We start from the raw sequence: 24,923 nt of genomic DNA on the forward strand, positions 1-24,923 counted from the left end.
ATTTTTCTTTTTCCCTTTTTTTAACCAACATCTTATCAATCCCTTTTTAAAAAAAAAAAACAAAAACATTTTTCATTTTTCATTTTTAGAGTCATATTTTATCCCTTCATAGTAGTTACCCTTATTTTTGGCATATATATATAAGTTGTTCTCTCTTTAAAATTTTGAGGTACAGTTTCTTCTAACAGATCAAAATATACCCTAAATCACTAGTGTATGGCTTTGTTCTAGTCTCCTGCCTGATCACATTCTCTCCCTTTTTCCTTTTTTTTTTCTTTTCTTAAATCTTCTTTCTTTTTTCAAACAACTTATCTTACCAAGTCCTTTTATAAAACCTTTTATAATTTTCATCTTTACAGTTATCTTCCATCCCTTCATTGTATCAACCCTTATTTTGTACATATATGTCTTTCTTCCTTTAAAATTTTAGGAGGCACTTTTTTCTAACAGACCAAAATACGCCCAAAATCTAGTGTGTGGCACTGATCTATGCACTAGCCTGATCATATTTGATCATATTCTGCTTTTTTTGTATTGTTTTGTTTTTGTTTTTATCTTTTTTTTTCTCTTTTTTCTCTTTCTTTTTTCTTTCTTTCCCTTTCTTTTCCCCTGGTTTCAGGTCTTTTCTGATTTGTATACAGTATATTTGCTGGGGACGTTGTAAACCTGTTAGCATTTCGTTCTCTCATTCATCTATTCTCCTCTGGACAAAATGACAAGACGAAAGAAATCACCTCAGCAAAAAGAACAAGAGGTACTACCATCAGCCAGGGACCTACTCAATACAGACATTAGTATGATGTCGGACCTAGAGTTCAGAATCATGACTTTAAAGATACTAGCTGGGCTTGAAAAAAGCGTGGAAGTTATTAGAGAAACCCTTTCTGGAGAAATAAAAGAACTAAAATCTAACCAAATCGAAATCAAAAAGGCTATTGATGAGGTGCAATCCAAAATGGGGGCACTAACTGCTAGGATAAATGAGGCAGAAGAGAGAATCAGCGATATAGAAGACCAAATGATGGAAAATAAAGAGGCTGAGAAAAAGAGAGAGAAACAACTACAGGATCACGAGGGCAGAATTCGAGAGATAAGTGATACGATAAGACGAAACAACATTAGAATAATTGGGATCCCAGAGGAAGAAGAAGAGAGAGAGAGGGGGGCAGAAGGTATATTGGAGCAAATTATAGCAGAAAACTTCCCTAATGTGAGGAAGGAAACAGGCATTAAAATCCAGGAGGCACAGAGAACCCCTCTCAAAATCAATAAAAATAGGTCAACACCCCGACATCTAATAGTAAAACTTACGAGTCTCAGAGACAAAGAGAAAATCCTGAAAGCAGCTCGGGAGAAGAGATATGTAACCTACAATGGTAGAAACATTAGATTGGCAACAGACCTATCCACAGAGACGTGGCAGGCCAGAAAGGATTGGCAAGATATCTTCAGAGCACTAAACGAGAAAAATATGCAGCCAAGAATACTATATCCAGCTAGGCTATCACTGAAAATAGAAGGAGAGATAAAAAGCTTCCAGAACAAACAAAAACTAAAGGAATTTGCAAACACGAAACCAGCCCTCCAAGAAATATTGAGAGGGGTCCTCTAAGCAAAGAGAGAACCTAAAAGCAGCAAAGAGCAGAAACGAACACAGACAACAGACAGTTAACAGTCACCTTACAGGTAATACAATGGCACTAAATTCATACCTTTCACTAGTTACCCTGAATGTAAATGGGCTCAATGCCCCAATCAAAAGACACAGGCTATCAGATTGGATTAAAAAACAAGACCCATCAATATGCTGTCTCCAAGAGACTCATTTTAGACCCAAAGATACCCCCAGATTGAGAGTGAGGGGGTGGAAAACCATTTACCATGCTAATGGACACCAAAAGAAAGCTGGGGTGGCAATCCTTATATCAGACAAACTAGATTTTAAAACAAAGACTGTAATAAGAGATGAGGAAGGACACTATATCCTACTTAAAGGGTCTATCCAACAAGAAGATCTAACAATTGTAAATATCTATGCCCCGAACATGGGAGCAGCCAATTATATAAGGCAATTAATAACAAAGGCAAAGAAACACATTGACAACAATACAATAATAGTGGGGGACTTTAACACCCCCCTGACTGAAATGGACAGATCATCTAAGCAAAAGATCAACAAGGAAATAAAGACTTTAAATGACACACTGGACCAAATGGACTTCACAGACATATTCAGAACATTCCATCCCAAAGCAACGGAATACACATTCTTCTCTAGTGCCCATGGAACATTCTCCAGAATTGATCACATCCTAGGTCACAAATCAGGTCTCAATCGGTACCAAAAGATTGGGATCATTCCCTGCATATTTTCAGACCACAATGCTTTGAAACTAGAACTCAACCACAAGAGGAAAGTCGGAAAGAACTCAAATACATGGAGGCTAAAGAGCATCCTACTAAAGAATGAATGGGTCAACCAAGAAATTAAAGAAGAATTAAAAAAATTCATGGAAACCAATGAAAATGAAAACACAACTGTTCAAAATCTTTGGGATACAGCAAAGGCAGTCCTGAGAGGAAAGTATATAGCAATACAAGCCTTTCTCAAGAAACAAGAAAGGTCTCAAATACACAACCTAACCCTACACCTAAAGGAGCTGGAGAAAGAACAGCAAATAAAGCCTAAACCCAGCAGGAGAAGAGAAATCATAAAGATCAGAGCAGAAATCAATGAACTAGAAACCAAAAGAACAGTAGAACAGATCAACGAAACTAGGAGCTGGTTCTTTGAAAGAATTAACAAGATTGATAAACCCCTGGCCAGACTGATCAAAAAGAAAAGAGAAATGACCCAAATCAACAAAATCATGAATGAAAGAGGAGAGATCACAACCAACACCAAAGAAATACAAACAATTATAAGAACATATTATGAGCAACTCTATGCCAGCAAATTAGAGAACCTGGAAGAAATGGGTGCATTCCTAGAGATGTATCAACTACCAAAATTGAACCAGGAAGAAATAGAAAACCTGAACAGACCTATAACCACTAAGGAAATTGAAACAGTCATCAATAATCTCCCAAGAAACAAAAGCCCGGGGCCAGATGGCTTCCCAGGGGAATTCTATCAGACATTTCAAGAAGAATTAATACCTATTCTCCTGAAACTGTTCCAAAAAATAGAAATGGAAGGGAAACTTCCAAACTCATTTTATGAGGCCAGCATTACCTTGATCCCCAAACCAGACAAAGACCCCATCAAAAAAGAGAATTACAGACCAATATCCTTGATGAACATGGATGCAAAAACTCTCACCAAAATACTAGCCAATAGGATCCAACAGTACATTAAAAGGATTATTCACCATGACCAAGTGGGATTTATTCCTGGGCTGCAAGGCTGGTTCAACATCCGCAAATCAATCAACGTGGTACAACACATTAACAAAAGAAAGAACAAGAATCATAAGATCCTCTCAATAGATGCAGAAAAAGCATTTGACAAAGTACAACATCCTTTCTTGATCAAAACTCTGCAGAGTATAGGGATAGAGGGTACATACCTCAATATCATAAAAGCCATCTATGAAAAACCTACAGCGAGTATCATTCTCAATGGGGAAAGGCTGAGAGCCTTTCCCCTAAGGTCAGGAACGCGGCAGGGATGTCCACTCTCACCACTGCTATTCAACATAGTATTAGAAGTCCTAGCCACAGCAATCAGACAACAAAAAGAAATCAAAGGCATCCAAATCGGCAAAGAGGAAGTCAAACTCTCACTCTTTGCAGATGATATGATACTGTACGTGGAAAACCCAAAAGACTCCACCCCAAAACTGCTAGAACTCATACAGGAATTCAGTAAAGTAGCAGGATATAAAATCAATGCACAGAAATCAGTGGCATTCCTATACACCAACAACAAGACAGAAGAGAGACAAATCAAGGAGTCTATCCCATTTACAATTGCACCCAAAACCATTAGATACCTAGGAATAAATCTAACCAAAGAGGCAAAGGATCTGTACTCAGAAAACTATAAAATACTCATGAAAGAAATTGAAGAAGACACAAAGAAATGGAAAAACGTTCCATGCTCATGGATTGGGAGAATCAACATTGTGAAGATGTCAATGCTACCTAGAGCAATCTACACATTCAATGCAATCCCCATCAAAATACCATCCACTTTTTTCAAAGAAATGGAACAAATAATCCTAAAATTTGTATGGAACCAGAAGAGACCCCGAATAGCCAGAGGAATACTGAAAAAGAAAAGCAAAGCTGGCGGCATCACAATTCCGGACTTCCAGCTCTATTACAAAGCTGTCATCATCAAGACAGTATGGTACTGGCACAAAAACAGACGCATAGATCAATGGAACAGAATCGAGAGCCCAGAAATGGACCCTCAACTCTATGGTCAACTTATTTTTGACAAAGCAGGAAAGAATGTCCAATGGCAAAAAGACAGTCTCTTCAACAAATGGTGTTGGGAAAATTGGACAGCCACATGCAGAAGAATGAAACTGGACCATTTCCTTACACCACACACAAGAATAGACTCCAAATGGTTGAAAGACCTAAACGTGAGACAGGAGTCCATCCAAATCCTAAAGGAGAACACAGGTAGCAACCTTTTCGACCTTAGCCGCAGCAACTTCTTCCTCGAAACATCGCCAAAGGCACGGGAAGCCAGGGCAAAAATGAACTATTGGGATTTCATCAAGATAAAAAGCTTTTGCACAGCAAAAGAAACAGTCCACAAAACCAAAAGACAACCGACAGAATGGGAGAAAATATTTGCAAACGACATATCAGATAAAGGGCTAGTATCCAAAATCTATAAAGAACTTATCAAACTCAACACCCAAAGAACAAATAATCCAATCAAGAAATGGGCAGAAGACATGAACAGACATTTCTCCAAAGAAGACATCCAAATGGCCAACAGGCACATGAAAAAGTGCTCAACATCACTCGGCATCAGGGAAATCCAAATCAAAACCTCAATGAGATACCACCTCACACCCGTCAGAATGGCTAAAATTAACAAGTCAGGGAACGACAGATGTTGGCGGGGATGTGGAGAAAGGGGAACCCTCCTACACTGTTGGTGGGAATGCAAGCTGGTGCAACCCCTCTGGAAAACAGTATGGAGGTTCCTCAAACAGTTGAAATTAGAGCTACCGTTCGATCCAGCAATTGCACTACTGGGTATTTACCACAAAGATACAAATGTAGGGACCCGAAGGGGTACATGTACCCCAATGTTTATAGCAGCAATGTCCACAATAGCCAAACTGTGGAAAGAGCCAAGATGCCCATCGACAGATGAATGGATAAAGAAGATGTGGTATATATACACAATGGAATATTATGCAGCCATCAAAAGGAATGAGATCTTGCCATTTGCAACGACGTGGATGGACCTGGAGGGTGTTATGCTGAGTGAAATAAGTCAATCAGAGAAAGACATGTATCACATGACCTCACTGATATGAGGAATTCTTAATCTCAGGAAACAAACTGAGTGTTACTGGAGTGGTTGGGGGTGGGAGGGATGGGATGGCTGGGTGATAGACATTGGGGAGGGTATGTGCTACGGTGAGCGCTGTGAATTGTGCAAGACTGTTGAATCACAGATCTGTACTTCTGAAACAAATAACGCAACATATTTTAAGAAAAAAGGAAAAGAAGAAGATAACAGGAGAGGAAGAAAAGGGGAGTATGTCAGAGGGGGAGACGAACCATGAGAGATGATGGACTCTGAAAAACAAACTGAGGGTTCTAGAGGGTAGGGGGTGGGGGGATGGGTTAGCCTGGTGATGGGTATTGAGGAGGGCACGTTCTGCATGGAGCACTGGGTGTTATGAACAAACAATGAATCATGGAACACTGCATCAAAAACTAATGATGTAATATATGGTGATTAACATAACAATAAAAAATTAAAAAAAAAAGAATTAATTGTTAGGAAGAACCCATTAAACATTATAACTAATTATAATTGGCTCTGTAAATACCTAAACAACTTAAAGTGGTGAACGTGATCACTATTATACCTGAAATTAGCGCTGTCTCTGTCACTGGTCTGTACTGTGAAATATACGGAGGGCTCATGATTCCATTACAGAAACACTTTCCAGTTATTGCTGTTGTGAATTATATACCTTTATGTGTTTTCATTTATATGTTTTCCTTTTCTCTTCATATATATAATTCCTAAATGAAGCATTTGCTTTTATAAATGAAATATAATCCATGTTGGTCCACTTCTCTAAAAATCACACTGTGGGTGTTGAATGCCAGAACTCTTCCTCTCTGGAAGTCTTCCAAAGGTGGCAGCCAATTGCCCCATGAAGTGTCACAAAGAGTTAGGACACCCAAGTTTGCTGCTAAATGCCCAGGAAAAACTCAGATTTTTTAAGTCTGAAGATTTTTGTCAGAAGAGATCTGATGCATTTAGTTTCTCTGGTCAGAGATAGGAAATTAGTTCATTTAAATGAAGTAATCAAATGATATGAATCATTTAAAACATAACAATGACAAGAATTACCATATTCACATATTCTCTTGTAACTTTTCATAAGTAAACCAAATGTATTTTAGTGTTATTTTACTACTAGCTTTAATGCAGGGCCTTTAAAATGGCTATTGTGAAGGCAAGTCAGTTTCCTTGAAGACTAGACTACTTTATATCTCTATTTATTAACATTATTATCCCACTCTTCTCACATATATTTTTAGCTGTTAGAGGAAAATTCAACTTCAGAAGATATACGAAGAGAACTGTGTGAGAGCTATCCAGACTATACCGCTCATTATGCCTTCTCTTGGACAACTCTAGGGAAAAACGTTTTTCACAAATTTTGCCTATCCAATATGACCTTTTTAGAGTCTTCTCTCCATGAACTAACAAACCAGTTCTCTCAGGTGAGTGTAAATATTTTAATTTGATCAAGACCTCTTAAGCAATGAAAGGAAATGTATTGTTTCCATTCTTGTATCCACAAAGTGATTCAACCTGAGTCAGAGTAAGTCCATAGCCCACATGGACTGGGAAATGCTGACTGAAATATGTGCTCACCCTTGGCTTGGATTCCTCACACAGAGATTCACACAGTATCTAATTCTAAGTCATGTCTGCTTTCCATTTAAAGGTGCAGGATTGAAATGATTATGCTGTTGAACCAAAAATATTGCATTATGGTTGTAGACACATCTTTGTAGATGGTTTTGCTATATGGTGAACGAAGACTTTTCTCTGAGATATTTAAGTAAGATTACTCAGGCTGTAATGTAAGTTTAATAATTTGACTATTGGAGCCATGTAACTCTCAGAAATTAGAATAATGGGTTATCTTTTTAATTTTTCTCACTAACATCAAACCTACTTTGAAAAGCTGATTTTTCATGGAACAATATATCCCTCTCCTCAAAACATTGTACATTAGGGGCAAGGACTTTATACTGTAAAGTAGTAATGACCACTTTTATATGCTATTCTTAAACTAGATGCAAAGAAGGCACCCATAGTCTACATTTAATGAAACCCCACATACAATGAAAGATCACAAAAGTACTCAGAATTTTCTTAAAATTTTATAAACAGGAATAAATGAAACACATCCACTTCTGGTATTTTCCTCTTGATTCTCTGAATTTTATTACAATTTTTGTTAAGTACAGAATGCTTGAATTACCTTTAGTAATCTGAGGTTTCTAAATGAAACAGATTAGAGACACTGTTATAATAAGACACTGTTATAATAACCCTAATTCAATATAGTGCACTTAAAATGCTTTCTAAACAAATTCAGCAGTCATGTAGGGTAGAATGTATGCTTAAGAATACATTGTTCAAAATCACATTCTCTGCATGAGAGAACTTGAATTACAACTGAACAAAAGGCTGACTTTACCAGTATGAATGAGTTTATTAAGAAAATTACTTTGGGTTGGAATATAATGAAGAAATACTTTACTTCGAAAGTACTCACTGGATCCTATGATCCAGAGCAGGAGCAAAAGTCACAGTTTTTATTTGTTTGCTTATGTTATAAGATATGACTATTACATAGGTTCACTTACTATAAATCATTTATTATAACTAAAGTTCCTGGTATAGCAACAGAACTTCAGAAGTATTTTCTTCCATTAAGTATGTGTGTATGTGTAATTATAGTAGCAAATATATATAGATTTAAGCACCTCAACCCAAATAATAAATAATACAAAGTTTACTAGAAGATATGTCTATAACTCCTGAACCAGATCCTAGGGAAAAGCAAAAACATTACTCAGAAGCTAATTTCATTTTAAGAAATTAACTTTAATTTCCAAAAATGCAGTTATAATATTTTGTATAAATATACCTCTGTTAACCAAAATTTTTGGAGGTATAGGAAAAAATCCAATTTTTTGGATTTTTGAAGGATTTTTGAAGGATATGTTTAAGGATATTAGAAATAGTTATAATTTTTCCAAGTGAAGAATGACTTCGAACTATATGACTATCAGAATTATGTGAAAATCTAAATTTTTAATGCTTTTGAAAACAGTAAGCCATGTGATTAAAAATGCTGAACTCCCATTTTGCCCTGTTTGTCATTTTGTAAGATATCAAGTAATCCCAGCAACCAGAAGATAGTATTTCAGGAAATGGTCAAAATGCTGTCCTTCTTCTCACAAGTCCAAGAGCAGACTGCTGTGTGGAAGCTTCTTTCTAGTTTTCCAAATGTGTTCCAGAATGATACAACACTAAGCAGTCTACTTGATGTTCTTCGAAACGCAAATAGGTAAGAAAATGTAAGAATCGAGTGGGACAAATAAGTCTTTTTATATTTTTTAGGGTATTAGTTAAGCAAAGAAAAAACACACTGCAGTCATCAGAGTTATCCAAGAGTATGTGAGGACATGAGGAGGGACACTAATCTTAACAAATCTATTGTCAGTTGTTATTGCAGACCTTCTGAAAAAGAGGTGTGTAACAGGACCAGTAGTAGGTTAGAACATTGGCTCACGCTCATTCAGGGACAACCAGAACTCTGCATTTGGCATTTAAACTGCCCAAGAATAAACTCTCCCATTGGGTTTTAGTTGATACCATTCAATATAAAACAACCTGTTGGTTTGAGTTTTAAACTGAGCCACCTCAGTGGGGTTGGCTCCCCTCATGTGCAGCCAACCTGTAAATGATCTTTCTAAACCTGCATATTGGGTTGGCTTTATTTGACATATATGACCAAAGATTTGAAGTTATTTTTGCAGGAGAAACCCCTTTAAAGGCTACTTTCCTTATAAAAGCATTCAGACTGTGGCCAGCATTTAGAATTTAATGGACTCGCACTTAGGTTTTGACTTGGACTCCTATCTAGCTAATTTGGAAATGTGCATTAAAAATGACAACAGCACTACATCCATAACTATCAATTATTGTGTGTCTGTTACATATCAGACACTTTACTGAGCCCCCTATATATACCACATTAAATCCTACAACTAAACTACTATTTATTTTATAAATGAGCTGACAAGAAGGTCATGAAAATTAAATATTTGATGATTATACAGCAAGGAGGGTTTAAACCTGGGTTTTCTAGCTCTAGAATCCAGTCTGCCTCTCTAATATGTCATTAGGAGCATAATGTATTCCATCTCTAATGTCTGAGATACCAGAAGAGAGTGTTCTCATATTCTTTGGAAAGCTTCCAAGAGCTTATATTTGTTCAAAGACCTTATAATAAGACCTTATGTTGGTACATTAATCTCATTTGATCCCACAACAATGCTTTGGAATTGAGACAACAGATATCCCATTTTGTAGAAGAGGAAACAAATCCTTTCAAATGACCAGCCCAAGGTTCAAGAACTAGTAAGTGGCAAAGGCAGGACCTGAAGTCAAGGAATCTGAATCCAAGTCCTATGCTCTTTCCACAATAGCCGATCATAACTAAATTACAGAAGAAGCAAGATATTAAGAAGTTTGGTTCTCTAGACTGGTCCTCATTTTAGCACTTAGGGTAATTTTCACCCAGAATTTTGGCACTTCATCCTCTTGCTCTTATTTATATTCTGTCTTAACAAGCAAACAGATAAATCAACTAAAGGAGAATCATTTGAATCATATAGAATAGCAATAAAAAAGAATCAAAGTAACAATCAGACCACAGTAAGACATCACTACACACTCAGTAGAATGAATAAAATTTTAAAAGATGGACAACCCCAACTGTTGGCAAAAATGTAGAACAAACAGAACTCTTTGAAAAACAGTATGATAGCTTCTAATGAAGTTAACAGTAGACCCCTAGGATGTAGCATTCTACTCTTGGATATTTACCCAATAAAATGAAAACATAGCCCACATGAAGACTGGTATGCTATGTTTACCACAGACTTATCTGTAATAACTAAAAATTTGGGGTAAAGAGCAAATATCCATAAATAGAAGTGCAAAAGAATTTTAGTTTATTCATACATTGGAATCCTCTCAACAAGAAAAACAGATTACTGAATCACACAATAATGTGAATAAATATTATGAATATTATGCTGGCAAAAGAATCCAGACACCCCCCCAAAAAAAGAACTTACTGGATATATAGATATTATTCAATTTATATGAAGTTCTCAAATGGATAAAATTAATTTATACTGTTAGGAATTAGATCAGTGTATCCCGGGACAACTGGTGGGAGCATGAGGAAACTTTCTGGGGATTATTGAAGTGCTTTGTATCTTATTAGCATGGTGGCTACATGAGTATATACATTTGTTAAAACTCACTGAATTATCACCTAAAATAGGTGCATATTATTGTGTGAATTTTACCTCACTGGAGTTTGGTTAAGAAACAACAAATAAAAAACAAAAATCCCACTAAATAATATTCCATAGGAGGTAGACGATCCAAAAAATACTTTAGGGTTATAAATAAATAAATAAATAAATAAATAAATAAATATTTCAGGCATCATTTCAGTGAAGTAAATTATATAGGATGGGCATTTTACTGTGGTTAATTATCTTAAAATTTAAAATAAAATTATTGCATATTATAGCATTATGTAATACAGCATCTGTCTGATAATGATTACAAATGTTGTAAAACTGTCTACATAATAATGAAAAAGAACACAGAAGTAGCTAAGAGAAATGGCTTCAAATTATTTTAAAGTAAATGGCATTTGGGTTACCTGGATGGCTCAGGTCATGATCTCAGTGTTGTGAGACCGGACCCTGTGTAGGGCCCCACGCTGGAGCCTGCTTGGGATTCTCTCTCCCTCTCCCTCTGCTCTTCGCCTCCCCCAGAAGAAAAAAAAAGGTAAATGACATTTGACTTTAAACAACTCTTTTTTTTTAAAAGATTTTATTTATTTATTTGACAGAGAGAGACACAGCGAGAGCAGGAACACAAGCAGGGGGAGTGCGAGAGAGAGAAGCAGGCTTCCCGTGGAGCAGGGAGCCCGATGTGGGGCTCGATCCCAGGACCCTGGGATCATGACCTGAGCTGAAGGCAGACGCTTAATGACTGAGCCACCTAGGCTCCCCTAAGCAACTGTTTTCTTTAAGTGGTCAATATTTAATTTAGTTATTATTGCTAATTTATATACATGTTCTTTCTAATATGGTAGCCCTTGGCTATCTAATATGGCTTTCTAATATGATAATTGCATGTGGATTTTGACTAAAACTCTGAATTTTTAACTTTATTTAAATTGTAAACACTGATATTTGATTCAGTTAATGGTAAATCTTTTTGTATGTTTGAAACAATGTTAGTATATGAACCTACTTTTTCATCTGTCATTATAATGAAATCTAAATGCAGATTAAATATTTTCTTTTCTTTTAAAGATTTATTTTTTTTAGAGAGAGAGTAAGCATGTATGCAAGCAGGGGTAGGGGCAGAGGGAGAGGGAGAGAGATCCTCAAGCAGACTCCCCACTGAGCTCAGGGCCTGACCCAGGGCTGGATCCCAGGACCCTGAGATCATGACCTGAACAGAAATCAGGAATTAGCTACTTAACTGACTGAGGCACCCACACTCCCTAAGATTAAATATTTTCAATGAAAATTTAGCATTTGAGTTGAGATGCTCCAGAAATATAAAATTCATGGTGAATTTTGATAACTTAGAACAATAAAAATCTTTAAATATTTCATTAATTATTTTTATATTGATTAGCTGTTGAAGTGATATTTTGGATGTATTGGATTCAATAGAATATTTTATTAAAATTAATTTCATCTGTTTCATTTAACTTTTTTAACATGACTACTATAAAATTTAAATACATGACTTGCATTATATTTCTGTTGGAGAGAACTTTTTAAACCATTTTTTAAAGATAAATCTTTATTATTGTTATTAAACTGATAGTGTCATTAAGAGCTATAACTTCCTCACATCAATTACTGTATACCAAATTAGGGTCTCATTGGTTTATCTTACCCTTGTTGATCAAGTGGTAGGGGATAAATGAACCCAACAAAAACTTTAGTCATTTCCTTCAAAACTTTTTGTATTATTGAGTTATACATCATTATTAACCCATCACCAAAGCCAGATTATATAATGTTAATCTCATGACAGAAATTAGCAAAAATGAGCAATCTCAAAAAATTCAAGAAGTACATATGGAAAAAATATATGATTGTCACCATTTATGAGAAAGCTGTGCTGAAATACGAATCATGAAAACTCTTTTATAAAATTATCTTTACTTATAGGGTGACTTTTTTTGGATAACTTCCATTTCTATATGATAAAGAGCAGGGGAAAAAGTCTATGAAATGAAATAAAAATATTTTGATCAATAAATGGTTCAAAGGATTTCAGAGAGTATGAGGGCCAGGTGTCATTATTTTTAAGTTAAACGTTTTGTTAGAAAAAGATGAATTAAGTCTACTGACATTTTATTAATGATATTCATAACAATAATGTTGACAGCTTTAATGATATTGCCAATTGTTCAGTCTTTGAAGGTGTTACTGTGAGACAGCAGATCAGGTGACTCTAGCAGAGGGCCAACTTGGGAGAAGGCTGGCAGAAATCTATAACCTGAGACCTCTATCTGGTCTCCATGGTCACCAGGGTTCAGAAACACCCCAAAGTCTGAGAACCAGGAGATTCTTAGGGCAAATATAAATATTCCTGAGGTATCCACTGTTATATATAGAGAGCAGAGATGAAAAAAATACAGCTGTGCCTCTATGGCCAAACACAATAACGAATTAACAATGCCCGTGGGCTCTGTGCAGAAATGTTCTGCCCTCCTCCTACCCAGCAATGTCGCGCAAAGTTTCTGTGCCAGAGGCAAGTTGTACAATGGAAAGAACATAAACTTTGAAATTAGACAAAATCAGCTGTACTTATGAATAGCTGGGTAACCCTGTCTACGTTATGTAATTTTTTGAGCTTTAGCTTTCTTTTTGTAAAACAAGGCAAATAACGTAGACTTTATGGAATTATTAGATGACTAAATAAAATTACATACATGTTTACATACACGTATGCACATATCTATATGTGTACCTCACTATACTAGAAACTAGAAGATACTCAAAATTTATTTTTCCAAATACAGCTTTTATTCATAGCTAGGGAACTGAAATTAAAATGACCTTAATCTAAATATTAAAAATTTCAAAAATATTTTAGAAAACCATGAAAGTATGTGCACATACTATATCTATTGCTGGAGTGAGCCTTTAGATGACTAGGGTACATAGGGAAAAACTGTTAGCTAATTTGTACAATTAACTCTGTAATGGCAGATTGTTAATGAAGCCTATTGTTCTAGTTACTACTCATGTAAATTAAAGCATTGTCCTTGATTATTGATATAAATCACAGTATTTGAGGCATTCAGATGTACAACGACAACTTTTTTTAATGTACTAATGACAATACAATGTACTTAAGAAACAGTTGTTTCTTAAGAAACAAATTCCTTTTTGAAAATGTGGAATGAACTCACATATAAGCAAATTTGCTGATTGGCCTTCCCCAGTACAGACTGCCCATCTTATTTGTAACATAAAAATTCTAGGAAGATAATGCCAGTTAGTCTCAATATTAATTTTGAGCTACCCCTGGAGTAGTGCCTATTGGACACTTAGAGAATAGAATGCAGTCTTTAATTAGGACAAGCTCCATTTCTTTTTCAAAAACATTACCATTTGTTTAGCAAAAGATAAATTTTAATCAAATGCATAAATAATTTTTATTCCTTATTTAATCTTTACCTTAAAAAAGAAAAAAAGACACCTTTTCAGCAGACGTAGCTATTCCTAACCACTTACTTTTTAAGTCTTAACAGAAACAACTGATGTGAACCTTACTCCTTTACTTTTAGGCTGTTGAGTTCCCAAGTCTTTAGAATCCAGGAAACGGTTTGTTTTTTTTTTAAAGATTTTATTTATTTGAGAGAGAGAGAATGAGAGATAGAGAGCACGAGAGGGAAGAGGGTCAGAGGGAGAAGCAGACTCCCCGCCGAGCAGGGAGCCTGATGTGGGACTCGATCCCAGGACTCCAGGATCATGACCTGGGCCAAAAGCAGTCGCTTAACCAACTGAGCCACACAGGCTCCCCAGGAAACGTTTTAAAGTGCTCTGTCTGGTTCAACATTTTGGGAGGATTTTGTGCATGAACAGACAAACAAGTAATTAAATGACAAAAGCAGCATCTTGTCTCTTATGCTATAAGAATAATTTTCTATACTGTAGCCATTTTCTCCTTGAATTAACCTTTTGTTTTTGTCTGCAAACCCTGAAATGCGATCTGGTTTAATTGTTTTTCGACTCGCTAGTGCGCTGCTGGTGGTGCAGAAGGTTTATCCATGTGTCACAACTAACGAAGGTTTCAGAACTCTCCATAAATCTGTTAAACATCTGCTGTACACTCTGGACTCCCCAGCTCAAGGTATTGTACTTCCATCTACTATATTCAATTATGTGACACGAAGCCTGTTAGAAATACAAAACAGAGTGCAACCAAAGTAATCATTTATAGATGATATTATTCTTAGGTAGACAAATATGCCTCGACTAAATCTGGATCTCTGGCTAATCAAAGAAAGGGAGAAATGGCTGAAAAAGAGGCTGTGACTTTCTAGAATTTTTATATTTAGGTGAAAATTCTCTCTCTTAGCTTGTAAAACTATGTTTATATAGTATATAAAATAAATATCAGGACCAAGCCTCAATAAATAGATTTCTACCACTTTTTGGAACAAAAACCTACACAGTAAAAAGCAGTATTTTTACCCTCATTTTCAAAATTTGGCTTTTTAAGCAGGATGAATCTTTCATTGGTAAAAACATATCCTCAAACAACCATCTTGAAAATACATGACAAACATCAGTGTGTGAATAGATTGGTATAAATCTGTCATTCCTAGTAAGACAAGCTAGAGCATGTTGTTAGCGAGTCATGTAATGTCACCTCTGCATATATAAAATAGCATTATATACCACATACATGGAAATACACAGATCTATACACACAGACACATATAGACAAAAATTTAGGGCTGTAAAGAATAAATCTCTACTTTCAAGTACCAAGTAAAATGTTTGGTTAACATTTACCTCTTCTGAATGGGTTTAGGGTTATGTTTTCTCAGCTGAGTTTGTCAGCTTTCAAATATGTGGATTTTACCCTTAGATTACAAATTAAGTATCCTGAGAGCATCAGGTCACAAGCTGATTGTTCATTATACTCTTGCTCCTTAAACTGTTAGTTTTCATATGGAGAGCAAGTTTGGATAGGCTTTGAAGAATTCTCATTGGATGGTCTAAGTACTAAGTACTAAGACAGTACTCTGTCTTCTTCTTTTCAACATTCTTCAGCATTAACTCCACCTCGGAAGGCCTGACCCCATCACCATACTTACCTTACTTTGGAGCCATTTTTGTGACTTCTGTGAAAGGGCATATCCGAACTCTCGCGGTGTTTCTCCCATTGGAAACCAATTTCTGTTAGGCTAGAGCATTTTTTTATATCTACAATTACAGAATTAATGACTAGCTTGCAAGATTGATTGTAGTTAAATTTAATGGTCTTGACAAACACCGGAAAAAAATGCTTGCTCTTTAAAAAAAAAATCCAGGTCAGAAAACTAGACTGTACGCTAACAAACACTATGTCCTCTGTATTTTTTTATTTGCATTTTGAAGACTTGAGAACTTCGAGTTTCTTGCTACCATTCTTTTTCTTTTCATCTTCAGACTCACACCTTATAATTATATAAAGTAAAGGGATAAAGTTAAAAAAAATTCTTACAAAGGACAAAAGCCCATTCTGCTTAGAAGCCAGAGAAGTAAGCAGCACTTCTAATTAACTGAGGCATCAAAACACTTTTCCTGGTGAACAGTACAGCTCAGTTTTCAATATTTAAGAACGGCCATGTCTCATGTCTATGCATATGCTAATGATTTTCACATGTATTAAAACATGTCTTTGGATGGTCAGGTTGACCAGGAAATACATTCAAAGAAATGTGTTGCTGTTTATAAAATTTGAGGTGTTTACAATCATTTTTTTTAATTTCTTACACTTGTGACTTCATCGATCTGAAGATTAATACAGTAGCATTAAAGTCAATTCCTGAAAGTCATTAGCTCCAAATCCCTACCTGCTTGAGCAGAAATTTTGTGGTCTTTGAAAAATTCTTCTAGGTATTTCTGGGAATTCTTCAGGGAACTAAAACTTGTCATTGAAGACTGAACCAGTGACCCTAGCTCAACAGTGCAGGGATCTCTAGCCCCAGGAACAGATACCTGCCATGTTGCCAAGGCCACCTGGTGCTTAGTCTTCATGGCTTATAGCAGTATTTGTGCAACCAGCACACTTCTCCTTTAAGTGTGTACTCATTTAAGTGGGAGTGGGGTGGTGTCTCACTCATTGCCTGGGCTCTCTCTAATGTATGACAGGGTTCAGATAGCTTTGAAAGTCTCATACCGCTCTTTCAAAGAAGGAAAATAAGACATAATACTTTCTGTGTCAATTCTAAGGGCTTTACTATCTTAAATCACTTTCTTCATGAAGATAAGTCTATGAGATAGAATTATTATTCTATTTTACAGACAAAGAAGCTGAGGCATAGGGAGGCTCGGCACTTTGCCTGTGTTAGCCACCCAGCAAGTGACTGAACTGAGATTAGAACCTGGATCTGTCTGTCCCCAAAGCCAGTAGCCTTGAACTCTTTGCCAGATGGCCTTTTATTTACTTTCTGGGACATATACATACCTGATTTCAAGATATTTCATGTGGTCTTGCAAGTACCTGCCATCATCAGACCTCAGAATGGCTCCCACTTTCAGCCACTGTAGAGTTTGACTTATCATGACAGATTCCTTCCCACATAAGTTTTCCTACAACCATCCCCCCATTCCTCTCTGTGCTCTGACTACAAACCTTTCCCATCCCGTCTGTCCGAGATTCAACACACTTTAAAGTTTCCTTAGGAAACTCCTCAGCAACCATGATAATATGGAGATTCTAATAAACAGGAAGAAGATTGTCTCCTAATTTCCTGTCTTAGGGATCTAATTCTCAGCTCTGCCCCAGTGAAGATCCCTGCCTCAGTTAATATGCTTTAGTATTTCCATTTATAAACACGGAGTTTTGAGAACAGAGATTATTTTTGTGACTCACTGAAGTTTGTTCTTTTGCAAAGTAGTAAATTATGTGAAATTACTTCTTTAAATGGAAAGCCATCCTTACTGATGAAGAGGTTATCTGTGTACTAGGTTTCTTTCTATGTCAACGGGTGCCATTTTTAAATATGCCTAATCCTACAAATAAAGAAGAAGTAATATCTATTTAGTACATTATTTCTTCCAAGGTATTTTATAGTCCAGAGGGAAAAGTGGTCAGGGGGAAATGTCCCTACTCAATGTCAAGTCTATCATTGATATGTACAAAATTAATTTCTATTAGTTACTCATTTTAATAGCTTGATGAGGAAGAGAAACTTCATAACCATATAGTATACAAATGCCAATAAACTTGCTCAGCATTACGTAAGAATTCAAACTGAGCAAGATTTGATCTTGGAAAAATGGTTTATATACCTTTACATTGCAAATGCATAAATCTCAACAGAGCTCTATCCTTGATTCTTCTGTATATGCCTGCCAACAAACAATAGGTATTACCATTATTAATTGGATTTATTTATTCTGGGTATCTTCATTCTTGGTTCTTTCACTCACTGCTGCATTGCTATCTCTAGAGTAATAAAATTCAGCTGCACCTTGAGCGGAGCACAGGAAAACTCCACTCTGCTGAACAGGAAAACTGAAAAAGCCCCTGTGCCAGGTACTAGGAATGGTACAAACATTACTCATACACCACTGATACATAGGTGGACGAGGAGGTATTTCATTTAGTGATAGTCTTTTTTACACACATACTAATTTAAATAAACACATTGATCAGCACCAGAAAAGTATGGATGATTGCATAGTTTTGCAATAGGACCTTTATGGAAAGCCTTTAGAACACACTAACTACGGACAATGGGAGAACTATTAACGCCAGTAATAAAATAGCCTATTGAAAGAAATTGGATCAGGGTTAAAAATACCAGGACTGAAATATACTGGATTATAAGGAATAAGTAGTGTCTCAAGAGAAGCCTGCAAGAATTGATCCCATTTCCCTACAGGGCTAAATGAAAGCTTTGGATTTATTTTTATTTATGCAGTAGCCATTAAAAGCACTCTCATGTTCAATTTTTCATGTGAATACTGTTGCACCCTTATTCTTTTATGATACAATGTTATGTGGCAAGGTGAATCAGCAACCTATTTAACTTCGAGGGGCAATTCACAGTGTTGAATTAGACCTTCCCATATAGTTTCCATTAGTTAGCTATTGCCTTCCATACTTTGAACCTTCGTATTATTTGAGACCACTCAGAACGGTTCTGTTAATACGAGCCAATTTGCATTCACAGCTGCATTCATTTGAAATCAGTGGCTGCTTTTTGAAAGATGGAAAATATAGATTAGTGATAGCAGATGTTTCCTAAGGCTACATTCTTGACAACTGAAGGCAAGAAATCCAGTGACCTGTAAGACTGAAATTGGGACTCATTTGTTTAACATATCACGTGGTAGACAATCTGCATTATAGTATTCAAGAGTCACCTGTGCACACGGGTCTTAGGATAAAATAATGTAATGTTTTGACAGAGAAAGAATTTCTTAGAAATGCATGTGCTTCACCATTGGGGTTATTCTGATTAGCAGGCATTTATTACCTATAAATATCTTGAATGTTTCCAACAAAAAGAGCATAGGTATGTTTTGTAAAATCCTTTGGAGAAAAATTCTGCAGATTTTTCTGCATTTTCTTCCCATTTATTTACCTAGGATGATTTTTGCTAAGAAAAATAAATCCTTGAAGCAAACATGTTTATTAAACACTTACATAAATGTCATTTCTGTAGGTGGCCCTGATAATGTGACGCATGTGTGGCGTGAGGAACATGGGCGTGAGGAACTATCCCCAAGCAGCCTGGCTGCACAGTAAGTCTTTCTTTGTTGGTCTGCTGGGTTTTTTTCTAAACTAATAGGTAACTTGTCTGAGTAAGCAATCAACACAATTTATAAACATAATTCTTTTATCAATTTGTAAGACTTTGAAATAGAAAAATCCACTATTGACTGACCAAGAAAAGGACATAGCTGGAATGTAGTAAAGTTGAAACTTATTTTTTCAGATTATCCAGTGACATTTTTGGAGAATGCAACATGAGCATCTCTTTTTCAGTTGTAACATTGTATATAACTAGATCCAGTGTGTCCTGTCTGGATCGGTTACCTATGTCTCTGAGGAAAATCTAGAGGGAGGTCCAATTTCCAACTTTTTTAAGGTCTTTCACTATGAAAGTTGTATAAGCAAATTTTTCACATTACAATTTATTTTGGTTTTTAAAAATCACAGTATCTCTTATGCCAGTCAAGGTAATACAAAATTTGTTTGCTTCCACAGCATTCGCGTAGGTAAAACTGTTTATAGATCATTTAATTTTGGACTCTTATGGGGCATGTTAAATACATTGTCCCTGAAACAGGCAGTGGAAATGACAGCAGCAGTGTTGGCTTCTAAAGACCATTAATGTAAGCAGTGCTCTGAAGTCACTGTAATAATCATAGTAGGGAATGCATGCAGGCGCCCGCAGAAGCTGACTGAAGTAAATTCCTATAGCTCAAGGCAAATTTAGAGACTAGATGGCCTGTTATGTAAACGTTGTTTTGGCCTGATAAATTATACTATTGCAATTTTTTGACTCTAGTCCCAAAGGATACATTTCTGCACTAATGAAATTTGTACAAATAAAATGAAATACAGGACTTATTTTTAGCCATTTTTTTTTTTTTCTGAAATAGGATCTATGCAGTTGTTTATAAACTTTCTATTATTTAATGAGAAGTTCTCGAACTCTGGGTAAATTCTAGGCTAATTCCTTCCATAAACAGCCACATCCTATGTCTGCTTCTACCTTTCTCCTCCCCTAAGGTGGCTGAACCAGGTGCTCTTTCCAGAGCAGTCAAGCAACCTTGGACAATTTCCCCCTAGCTAGGATGCCATGTTCCAAAAAATCAGGTCTTATAGAGCCATCAAAAATACTTAAAAAAAAAAACCTTTCTATTGAGACAAGTGTATGGTTATACCAAGTTGAAACTAGGTACCTTTATCAGAGCCTTGAGGCATCCATAGCATTGATAATACTAGCACTTCAGACCACAAATTCCACAAACAATGTAGTTGCTGGCAGCCAGCTCACAGTTTATTAGGAAGAATTCAATACTTTTAAGATGGTTCTTGTTGAGATTGATGAAATTAAGTATTTCTTATATTTAGACTTCCTTTCCATTCCCATTTTAAAATAATCACAGAATGGCAATATTTGGCATAAGATAAAAGATGTTTTGGTCCAGAATTTTCTAAAGAAGGCTGCTTAAAAATATTTTTCCCTCATTGCTCTTCTCTCTCCTTATTATTTTTGTCCTAAGGTTATTATTTGTATTATTCTGTGTGTGTGTGTGTACACTCACACAATGTACACATAAGCTCATCTTTCATTGCAAATATTCTTGGAAAATAAGTAGGATTATATACAAAAATACATAAATTAAATGGTTTAAAAGAATAATTAGATATTTATGCTAAAGCAGTGGCACATAGATATGGAATCTTAATTTTCAGAGTGTATTAAATGTAATCGCCAAAATCTTGGCAATCAAATGTTCTTCCTGAAATTAAGAGAATGGCTTAGATAACATTTCAAGGTCACTTTTAGTGCAACATTCTTCTACTTCTATTTTAAGCTGGAAAATTCACCATGAGAATCCTTTGTTCATTCCACACAGAAGGTTAGACCAATATTTTTCTTTTGAGCACTATACCAGGATGCAAATGGCTCTATGCTATAATAACTACAATATATGGAAATGGTTACTTTTTTTTTTTTAGTGTGGAGGCTATCAATTGTATTTAATTTTTTTTATTTTTCTAAAGACTTTATCTGAGAGAGAGAGAAAGAGAGAGAGCATGAGTCGGGGGAGGGGCAGAGGGAGAAGCAGGCTCCCTGCTTAGCAGGGAGCCCAATGCAGGCTCCATCCTAGGACCCTGAGATCATGACCTGAGCAGAAGGCAGATGCTTACTGACTGAGCCACCCAGGCACCCCTATCAATCGTATTTAAATGAAGGTCAGCTATCTGATGAGTTAACTGTGCTCTGACTGCCACATTAGAGATTTCTCTCGCTGTAGATTTTCTCTTTAAAGTTCTTCAAGGATCCTGTAGTATTAACCCACATTTAAATACCCTAAGACTACTTTGACGTTAATGCAAACATTTTCCTACATGTTTACTAGCTATGCCAGGATAAGTCTCTTCCCTTAGTATTTGAATAAAATCTAAGTTAAACATCTGACAGAACTGGTTAATTTGTGTATTGTGTGGTTTGATTCGAAATAGATGGTCCCCAAATCAGCTATTGACATTTATTCTATCTCTCCTGTACATGAAATTCAATCATAAACACTGAGGGAAGATGTTACAAAATAGAGATGCAGCCTCATAGTTGAAGTGACAGGGCACGCACAACACACACGTATTTACTCACTCATGCTAATGCCTCAGAAATCCTAGGCTATATTCTCACATGCCAGTCAGGTTAAAGGGACACATGAAAGTGGTTAATTCGGAAACACTGAATTGGTTATTTAAAGAAAAGGAAGGAACTTATATTGTTCAATTAGAGTCCACTATTTTTTTAAATCACAATTAAATATATTTATTTGAAGAATGTTATAGGTGGAAGGGATTAGCAGATCCTTCAGCCCCCTGCATATCATTTGACAAGGGAAGAAACTGAGGTCCAGAGGGGTCTGCCAGATTTAGAGGAGAAAAAGAAAAGAAAAGAAAAACATAGAAGACTCATAGGTTGTTCTTACATTGAAAAATTATCATTTAAAAAAAAGAAAAAATTATTCATTGTTTATCTGAAATTCAGATTTAACTGGGAGTCCTGTATTTCCTCTGACAACCCTAGCCCCGTAATTTTTTTCTTTCATGTGAACATGCCTAGAAATAATCTTAAGATCACTTATGACTGGATATTAAAATAACTAAATCTAAAGATAATGTCCACAGAGAAGTAAGCGATCAGAGGATGCAGAGCCAGTGTGCACTTAGATCAGATGGAGGAAGATGTTCTACTTCCAGTTTCAATGCCCAAGTCAACTAATGCCAAACAACCAGGGACTTAAATGATCTTGACAAAATAACTTTATTCTCTTTTTAAATGACTTAATTATATATTCTTTTCTAATTCTATAGGCTCCTAATACTGGAAAACTTTGAAGATGCTCTCTTAAATATATCAGCAGATAGTCCTTATATTCCTTACTTGGCATGTGTGAGAAATGTCACTGACAATTTGTCCAGGGGATCACAAGGTAATACTCTTCTTAGTAGTCAAAATGCTGCTTAGGGTTCTAATTCTGTTCTAAAGTAGTAAGTCTTTTAAGACATTTGCTTCAAAAATAGAAAGGTTTTTAAAAGATTTTAGTTTCCATACGCATGAGTTTCAGTTTGGTAGTTTGATATATGAAAGGAATATCTAATTGTGTTATTATATTATTACTTCTGTTCCTGCTGCTAGTACTTCTGGCCACCTGGACAAACTTTAATTTACGATGGCCATGTAACAGAGAATATGATAATGACCACCCAAACAAACTTGCCATGTTTCTGGAATTATTGGTAGTTCGTATAACCCTTCATGGCATTTTCTGTGTCCTTAATAATCTTAGTTATCAAAAAACAATGAAGAATGATAATATAGACTTCCCAAAGCAGGTGTAAATTATATAAACAAAGGATTTTTGTGTGGAAGACTATTTTTACTTTCCACCCTTATACACTTTATTTTCAATTTTCTGCCTACATGGACAACCATGAATATGGCATTTAATCAAATGTTTCTTTTCCTTTTTCAAGAGAAAATACCAAATTTCTCACCTTTTCCAAGGGATCTACATTTACTTTTCCCACACCAAAATAGTTTCTTGAGACTTAATGGCAAGCAAATAGCACACAAGTATTTAAGCGTGGTCTCTGTTTACTAGGCATGAATTAATCAAGGTTGGAAGGGTGTATATGTGTCACAGTGATTATGCAATCTGTTCTCCCCCAAACACTTCAACTTAACAGTCTATCCAAAAGTCAGAAATAAAAGCAGATTTAGTTCACAAAGAGCCAAAAGTGTGTAGCACCTTTGCTAGAAATATTTTTGTCTCTAAGCAGAATATCTATGAATATTTTAAAAATAATGAACTCTGTAGTCTCCATGGTTCAAGGAAAGGTTAAATTTTCACTTGTCTTATACTTAGATTGAACTAGGCCATTATCTTAGGAAAAACTTAGCAATAAATTAGGATAAAGGTGTTTTTCAAATGGGTTTCCTAAATGACCTTGCAGTTCACATAAGGTAACTCTTCTCTCTTCCTTTACAGAAAATTTAAGACTCCTGCAGTCCATAATTTCATTTAAAAAATCTTTTCTTCAAAATGGTTTTTATGAGGATTACTTTTCTTCAGTTCCTGAAGTCCTGAAATCAAAAGTAAGTCATGAAAGAAAAAATAAATAAATAAACCTTGACATTGTCTGTAATGCTCTGGCAAGATGTATTTCAGTTTAAGTTTTAAATCTATAGCTTCATAAATATTTGTCCTATTTTGACTAGATTAATGCCAGAAAAAGGGGGACAAAAGGGTTCTTGTGCTATAAAATGTCATTTTGTTCTTAATTAGTGGATATCTCTATATGAAATGACCAATAAAGACCTAACTGCAGTATTCACATACATAAAGGAATGGCTAATAATATAGTTATCTCATTAAGCTTCATAATTTCAGAATAGTACTCATAATATGATTTCTAATTTAAGTTGGCCTCGGTTTTTAAAACTATAAAAGTGGATCTTAAAAGCTAGTGTTTAGACTTCACAGTGTGCAAAAAGCTCAGAGTTGACTAACCTTATTTTTATTGTCATCAGAAGCAGAAACTAATAAATCATATTAAGATGTATGATATTAAACAAAGGAGGGAAAGCAATGAAAAAAATTTTAAACTCTGAAGTTTCAATTGGTTCACATTTATCTATTATTCTTTGTTTAGCTCATGCATATAGTATACAGGTTATCATGATAATTCACTTCATTTCTTAAATAACCCTAATAAAATTTGAAAGCAGCTTTCCTAGTAAGAACAGTTTAATTGAATTTAGGTAGGCAAGGATAAAGCAAAATTAGAACTGGTTTATTCAGGGCAAACAAGATGACTTTCTGTATATTCAAGATGGTCTAATTAAGCAGGCATCCAA

At 35.6% G+C, this 24,923-nt stretch overlaps 1 protein-coding gene across 1 annotated transcript in view; it reads left to right on the top strand.

Annotated features, from left to right (window-relative positions):
• Positions 1–24,923, top strand: part of ABCA12 (ATP binding cassette subfamily A member 12) — a 177,196-nt gene that overhangs the window by 72,307 nt on the left and 79,966 nt on the right. Inside the window, exons 6-11 of the mRNA XM_025892081.2 lie at positions 6,757–6,942; positions 8,629–8,807; positions 14,826–14,938; positions 19,476–19,554; positions 22,877–22,995; positions 24,055–24,161. Coding sequence (XP_025747866.1) covers positions 6,757–6,942; positions 8,629–8,807; positions 14,826–14,938; positions 19,476–19,554; positions 22,877–22,995; positions 24,055–24,161 — 783 coding nt within the window. The remainder of the gene's footprint in view (positions 1–6,756; positions 6,943–8,628; positions 8,808–14,825; positions 14,939–19,475; positions 19,555–22,876; positions 22,996–24,054; positions 24,162–24,923) is intronic.

This window comes from Callorhinus ursinus, unplaced genomic scaffold (genome assembly GCF_003265705.2).
Source record: "Callorhinus ursinus isolate GAN/ISIS: 27379988/994484 unplaced genomic scaffold, GSC_fseal_2.0 scaffold2, whole genome shotgun sequence".
NCBI classification, from domain to species: Eukaryota; Metazoa; Chordata; class Mammalia; order Carnivora; family Otariidae; genus Callorhinus; species Callorhinus ursinus.